The 7,760-nt window shown below is 47.4% G+C and overlaps 1 protein-coding gene across 1 annotated transcript; it reads right to left on the reverse strand.

The window, feature by feature from the left end:
* Nucleotides 1-4,011: 4,011 nt before the first annotated feature.
* On the reverse strand, nt 4,012-7,760 carry ifrd1 (interferon-related developmental regulator 1). The gene is made up of 12 exons (XM_086022804.1): nt 7,510-7,760; nt 6,509-6,613; nt 6,355-6,436; nt 6,161-6,285; nt 5,940-6,097; nt 5,816-5,866; nt 5,563-5,741; nt 5,369-5,477; nt 4,969-5,103; nt 4,780-4,908; nt 4,607-4,702; nt 4,012-4,532 (listed from the first exon to the last, which is right to left on the reverse strand). The coding sequence occupies exons 1-12, from the start codon at nt 7,538-7,540 to the stop codon at nt 4,446-4,448; spliced, it is 1,287 nt and encodes a 428-aa protein (XP_085878930.1). The 5' UTR covers nt 7,541-7,760; the 3' UTR covers nt 4,012-4,445.

The following is a 7,760-nucleotide window of genomic DNA, read 5'->3' on the forward strand; positions in this document are numbered from 1 at the left end:
TTAAGATGAGCATTTTTTTTTTTTGCGCGCGTTTTCATTTTTTTTTTGTTTGGACTATGTATTTTTGTTACTCTCAAATTATTCCCGTGATGCACCAACTCTCAGGTATTTTTTTTTTTTTTTTTTTTTTGGTACAAATACATGTCCAGCGTTAGCATCGAGTTGTTTGCATGCCTTGTTTGTGTAGTGACCGCCCGCGCGCGTGTGCGTGCGCGCGGCCTGCACCGAGTGACCTTGTTTAATTCAGCGCATGCATTGCGGCGCTCGGGCTCGCACGCAGCCGGCGGCCTGCGCCCGTGCTAACCGGCGAGCGTGCTCACCTTGAGGCCGAGGACATGTTTTCTCTTGTTTATCAACGGCTATCGGGTGCAGACGGCGAAAAAGCCGCTTCGGAAGTGCATCCGTGACGATATCACGCCAAATCCGCCTCATCAGGATGACTCCTTTGAGAGTCCTCGCTCGTATGTATGATCAAGTGCCGAACGGTTGCCTTGTTTTTAATTTACCTACAAAAGACGCGATCAAGGGAGTAAGAAGGAGTGTCGACGTGTTAATTTGAAGCCCGGGCTAATTAAATCGCGCGAGCGGCATGTTGCGATAATGAGATGGCGAAAGCATCTTGAGGAGCTTCCTTTATGGGAGCAGCCAATCCGACTGGCGAGTTCTCACACTGATGAGCCCGGTCCACCAATCAAAGGGCTCGTTCCGAGCCTTGGCAACAACCTCCGCGGCAAAGCAGAAACAGCAGCGTGATGTGTGGAAGGAGAGGGAGGGTGTCTTTGCGCGCGCGCATGTGTGTGTTCGTGTAGTGTGTTTGGCTCGTAGCGCCTCGTATAAAATGTGTCTGGACTCTCTTGTATTCAGCTCTGGTGTGTGTGTGTGTGTGTGTGAGCTGACTCGCCCCACACACACACACACACACACACAATGCCAGGTCTTATTCCAATCTCACGGGTGGCATATTACTTGATGACCTCATGAAGTCCTTACTACAATCTAATCTATAGCCTGCAATAACACACACATGCGCGTCAGCTGGATACACACACACACACACACTCAGGTGTGCGCTCGCATAATTAGGATTGAGCGGAAGATGCGTCGGAAACGGAAGGAAAATTGATTGTTACAACAGCTGATGTACAGATAAATGTCCCCCCTGGCCCATGCAAATGTAATTCAATCCTAGTTTGGATTGGACCAAACAGTGAAAAGAATCCAAATGAGCAAAGGAGACGTGTGCAGATTCAAATCATATGTTTATTCAAAAACTGGATATTTCAAATTCGCAGTCTATAAAACGCACAAATGCACATTAATTGTGATTCGCTTCCGGTTTTGCTCCGTGATAAGGTAATTCAAGTACGTCCAGTCAAAACTCACAATGCCCTTAGAGGACCTTGCATGATTCCACTCGACCAAAATATACCCTGAAAAGTGCATAAAATGGACCTTTATGAATTATTGAAGCACTTTTAAAAATGGAGCATATTGCCTTTATCTGAACGTATGATAATACTTTAGGATACATGTAACTCTTGGAACATCTCCTTTTCAGTCATGTTAAACTGCGTATTAATTTTTGATCCATTACGGTTCCAATGAATATGATGTTGAGTTCAGTACATCCAGATCTGGCTGGTCATAATCTAGTTTGTACTTTGTGTTCATGTCTTCGCTGGGTGCTGGTGACTTTGTGCTGGTTTCCTGGCAACCTGAGAGCCACGATGTACTCTGCAAGTCATTTACAAATGGCAAAACAACCTTGTGTATTAAGTGCAAGCAACAACGCCGAAGATGATAGCCCTCTAATTTGTTTGGATTTATTCGTCGGCTTCGAATCTGACGTGCACGCGCGCGAGTCTCAAAAAATGGCCATCCTCAATGGCGTGTGATTGTAAAAGTGATAAATAGTCACATCCAGCTTCACCAAAATAGCAGCGCTACCAATACTAAGATAGCATTAGCACTGTAAACAAGCTGCCGTTAGCCACGTTATCCATCCTTAGCCATCCTTATGCGCTGTTTCGGTTTGCGATGGTTTCTTTAAAAAAAAAAAAAAAAAATTGTACTTCATGACTTCCCACCACCGGCGGCAGGTGTATTCCTCCTCACTGCACCCGCAACAACCCCCAACCTTCATTACTATGGCCTCATCCGGAGAACAGTTGTCGGCCCTGATGGGGGTCTGCCATCATCGGTGGCCCACAACACGGCGAGGCGGGATGGAAAGGAGGGAGGGTTGAGTTGGGGGGCGTGGGGCGGGGGGGGGGGGGTCTGGAGAGGCAGGAGTGGGAGGTATGATGTGCCTGAATGTGTTCGTGTGTGTGTGTGTGCGCACTCATAACAGCAATGAGTCACACAGTGTGGGGGCTGCACTGCATCTGCGCCCGGCACGACAAAATGTGCATCGCCGCACTGTTTCAAGGCTGCGAGCACCTTCCATATGGTTTGTTTCCACTCGCACATGAATGAAATGCATGTCCACTCGTGTGAGCAAACTCTTGCTATTACTGTGTCGTTAGGATTATTGTTTGCAACACGTGCCGGCGTAGTCGTGGCAGAATCGAGGGTTGCGTTCGAAGGGGTGGGGGCGTGAAGCAATTTGAGAATTGTGTAATGGAATCCTTTTTAACCTCCAAACTGGGTGCTCCAAATCATCACTCATGCTCACTTTCAAGTGGAGACATGATTAGTGTCAATGCAAGTGACACTGCAGCAGCCAGGCAGATGGAGGGAAAGCGCCACCACTTGGCGAGCGGCGGAATGATACTTGCCGTGCACACTCATGCTCAGAAACCAGATATTTAAGCAAAGAGAAAGATTTGGTGGATGTGTGTGACCTACTTTTAGGGGCGTTATGTAAGCATTACAAGCCAAGGGCCATTGTGTTATTAATTAGTTGAATTAGCGACTGGGTAGTTTTTCCATGCGTGTTGTTTTTTTTTTATTCGATACATACAGATAATAGTGTGTGCGTGCCGCATACATACATTGCTTAATTGATGAATGAAAAAAATGAATAAATTAACTAGCCATCTAGTAAACTATCTCTAGTCTAGCTAGCTGTCATGAGAGCCCAATTATTCATCCGAAACAAGGCAAAACCTTTAGTCCTAAGTAAAAAGTATTAAATGCATATGTATGGTCATAAAAAGTTCAAATCAACTAAACAGTATTTTGGCAGTGATTCTTTTGCATACAACTTAAATGCCGGAGGGGCCACAATTTTTCATCAGTGCTACTGCTATTGATCGGTTTTACATCTGTAGGCTTGAATCACATGTAGCCCACCGAGGGATGACTTTCCTAACCATAAAATGATCAACATTGACAGCACGGCTCTTACTGTTTCTTTCCTTATTATTTGCATAACACCGTCTCGAATGAGTAGTAGCTCGTTAGCATTCTTCACAATCTCCTCTTCGGCGATCCAATCAGGGTGATCACGTTTGCTTAACAGAATAGCTGCAGCTAATTGTTGATAACACGCTTCACGGTTAGTCTTTGTCCGCCTCCGTTATTTGCGGCAGCCCTGATCATCTCGCCATCACAACAACCTTGGGGAGTTCACAAGTGTGTCGGGGGGGATATAAAGGTGTGGGGGGGGGGGGGGGGTACAATGTTCTGCTGGGTAGCCTTTATGGGCAGATTCCTCACTCTGATACCAAGTCGTAAAAGAGATTCACACACACGCCATCGGCTCACGATGACCTTCTCTCGGTGGAAGGGTTGCACGCTTTTAAACGTGCCAAGCAAAGCAAAAATATATATTCGACCAACCCTGGGGAATTTCATTTGACAAGCCTTTTTATAGATGTACCGTATGGCTTGAAGCTTCTGTCATCGGGGCGAATATTTGAAAAAAGGCTTTAATCGTACAGTACAAACATGGACTTCATGGAATAACTGGAGTTTATTTTCTATAGATTAAGTGCAGCTCAGTCTCCTGTAAAATGTCTGAATTCACACGCTACTAGTGATTAGAATGTTAAAAACGCAAAAGTCAAATCCCTTTGTTTGCACTTTATTACCCGCCATATTTTTCATCAGTTCATACAATAGAATAAACACCAGGTTCTGCACAATGCGACTTCTCGCGGTCAGCTTGGTAGTGCGACGCAACACATTTTCGTAAAAAGAGAGGGAGGCAAAAATACAAACACAGCCAATGCTACTTTGAATCTAAATGTGACATAACTTCACTGGAATATTCAACAACAAGTCTTGAACAAACGCATTATGTACAATATCACAATTAGTGCGGACGCGCTTATATTTACACCCATGTAGTGTATTTATTAAAAGTGATGTCCTGTGTAGATGTTCCCCAAAGGTTATATGCAAATTGTCTGCTAAAACAAGTGATTATGAGCAGGGAATCTTGGCAAATACGTCGTCCAGAAACAAAAAACAACAACAACAACAACAACAACAAAAACCCGTTAGAAGTCGCCCACATCTGATCTCTTGTCCCTAAACTTGCTTCTGGCTTTGGTCCGAGCTTTGAAGGCGGCAGAGTTGTGAAGATGCTGTCAAAAGGGAGCCGGCTTTTAATACAAGGTTTTGTTTGGCCACGATAAAACGCAAGCCACTTGTTGCTTACCCTTTCAAAGCGGGAGATTTTCATGGCCTTTATTGTGGCTGAGTCGACCAGCACGGGAGGTCCAAGTTGGAACACATCTCGGATGAATTCGTTGGCCTGCGAGGGCAGCGATCGACCGTGGCGTTTCAAAATTTATGACAGCGTGACATCACGGTGGCTATAAATAAACACACCTGCAAGTGGTAGTTCATTCCGGAGCCTACGAACTCCCTGAAGGCGTCGTACATCCTCTTCCTGAGCCAGCTGTCGATGGTCATGCGTTCTGTCCCGAAGCGAATGCTCTCCGACTGGAAGTCGCCTTCCTGCGAGCGACCACGTTTAGACTTGCCGGCCGCAGCTGCAGAATTGGGGTTCGCGCTCACCTCAACGGCCTTGAGTACGTCCCTGAACACGGAGCGCTGCTTCTTTTTGTCCGTCTTGGCCCGGTGCTTGTTGCAGTCGGTGGCCAGCGCGTTCAGTTTGTCGCACAGCTCGTCCCAGCCGTCAAACTCAAACTCCTGCAAGACAACGGCCGCATTTAAGCTTCCATTTGACATTTTAAAATTTACATTGCATCACTTGGGATTCACAGAGCAGGTTGCCTGGTTTTCAAATTACCTCAGCAATAGGTCAGATTAAATATGACGGTATGTGCTCTGAATTTGTTACTGTCCAGAAGGTCTGATTTATAAAAAAAACAAAAAAAACTGACTAGTCAAAACCTCTTTTCATTTGCATGGAAAGTGTGCGACTGTAAAATCTCTGCAAATTTGAAACACTCACAGGGTCCAAGTCTCTGGCCAGCTCGAAAAGCAGCGCGATGGTCTCTCCTGCAGCGATTCTCATGTTGACGTCATCGCTCTCCAGCAACCTCGGAAGCTTGGGCAGATGTCTGAACCCGCCCCCCGAAAAACAAAAGAAAAAAAACCGCTCTCAAATTGCTCAGTCTTGGCTCGCCGAGCGCTTCCGTGACGTACTTGTGCAAGATGTCTTTCAGCTGGCTGCCGGTGCAGATGGTGAGCAGCAGGGCCCAGGACAGAAGCGCGTTGGTGTGGAGCTGGCTGGTCGCAGCGCTGATGGACGCGTTCGTGCCGTCTGCCCTGGCATAGGAGCGGCAGAAAACGTTCTCGAAGCACTCCATGGTGGCGCGCACATCCTGGAGGAACCCAAACGGTGGCGCTCATCCAAAGACCCAACAGCCCCGCGCCGACTAACAAAACGGCAACTCACCAAAACGTCGTCTTCTGCAACTAAAGTACAGAGGCCCAAACTTGTCGCCGCCTAAAACGAGAGTTTGAGTTCGGCATTTTTCCCCCTCCAAAGATCCTTCACGGCGACAATATGAGCCACTCACCGCCTGTCTGCCTTGCATGTTGGCCGAGCCGTCGGCCAGGATGTTCTTGAAAACCGGCTTGAGGGTCTTAAACACTTCCTCGCTCTCGATGCCGGAGCCCAGCTGGATGCACAGCAGGCAGGCCAACGACGCCGCAGCCCGCTGCTCTTCGCCTTTACCTGAGAATGGCAACGCGTTGAATTTGACCCGCGTGTGTGCAGCTTGAATTCCACACCACCTACCTTTCTTCAGACTGCGTTCGATGCTATCAGTGATGGTCATCCTTCGCTCTGAGATGAACTCGTACAAGATGCGCGTGGCCATTGCCGTCTTTAGCCCGTCCAGCGCCCCCTGTCTGGTCTTGGCACTGAACAAACAGCATAAATTGTGGCTCTCCTTTCATTGCAATAATGAAATCACACCGTATAGAGGTTACCTCTTGTCCACGGTGCTGTCGATAAACGCCTTGAGCTTGTACTGGAAATCCTCTTGGGCTGCATCCTCGCTGGCCTCGCCACCTGATGAAATAAGCCGCCCTTAGTACTTTAACACAAAAATGTCATTACCGCAACATCCGAAGGGATGCCCACCTTCATCCGCTACACTGGTGACATCGCTGAAGCTGCTGCAATGACTGAGCGTCTCAACGGAGGCGTCCTCGTCGCTGAAAGGCTGCACGTTTCCATGCTGTGACCCTGAAGAAGGGAAAGCAACTTACGGTATGTACACGAGATCTGCTACTCTTATGTAATATTGGCACGGCCCAGGTAGCGGCGCAAACACCACAGTTATCTAATCTGTTCCCGTATGCTGCCGGTTTGCAGATTACAACATGTCAGGGTGATTCAGGTTGATTTTGGAGGCTGTGCAAACACAGTGCTCAGTTTGTAAGGTCATGGGTCACGACGGCAATGACACATCTTTATTTAAGATTCAAAACTCGCTGTTAAAAAAGATGCAACAAGCGTGGTGTGGGGAATACGACACACTCAGTTGGGTTCCGCGCGCACTGAGGCCATTTGAGTGCATGTGTTGACGTGGACTGAACAGCTGATGCATGTAGGGGAGAAGCCAGCGCCGCCTTCAACACGCCCAAAACAACCAGCGAACAATGTCCGCATTCAGTCCCGCCCCAGAAACGGGGCATAACGGCCGTATACCTGAGAAATAATCCCAAAGTGTATCAAATAAGAAAACTCCGAGACATTTGGCTTGTTCTCTTTCGCGGAGTTTTTCAAGATTTAGTGAGCTAACGCAAACTAACCGACGCTTTGCTAACGGGTGTTTACCAAAGCTAAAAGGGGGAAAAGTAGCATTCCTCGAAGTTTAAATATTGCTAGTGTGCCTGGATAAATTCCCACGGGATTAAAAAAAAAACAACAACAAAAAACATCGGGTTTTTATCTGTTTTTTTACGGCTTTGTTAGCTGCTAAGCTAGCCGCAAAATATGGCTTGGCGAACACAACTCCATTTTTGTAGTCCGCGCGCAAGACACGTTCAACGCTTCTCAACGGCCACGCGCCTCCTCAAAGAACTACAACGACCATAACGCCACGCGAGGCCAAACAAGGCCCGCTTCTCCTTACTCACCCCTGCCACTCTTCTTCTTGGCCTTTCGCATTTTCTTTCGCCGAAAAATCTGCGGAGTTTGATCCAAAATCAGCCAATACACGACCAGCTTTTATTGTGTTGTCTGGCAAAATGAAAATACCCCCGCGGCACTGTGAAAAAAGAGCAATTGAAAGCGATCTGGGAGGTACACTGTTGTCCGAGACGATACATTTTCCCTCATACACACCAGTGCTGCGCTGATCACGCGACAGCACCACTTTTTACCGGCA

This window comes from Filicampus tigris, chromosome 22 (assembly GCF_054856515.1).
Source record: "Filicampus tigris isolate MCC_2025a chromosome 22, RoL_Ftig_1.0, whole genome shotgun sequence".
Lineage (NCBI taxonomy): Eukaryota > Metazoa > Chordata > Actinopteri > Syngnathiformes > Syngnathidae > Filicampus > Filicampus tigris.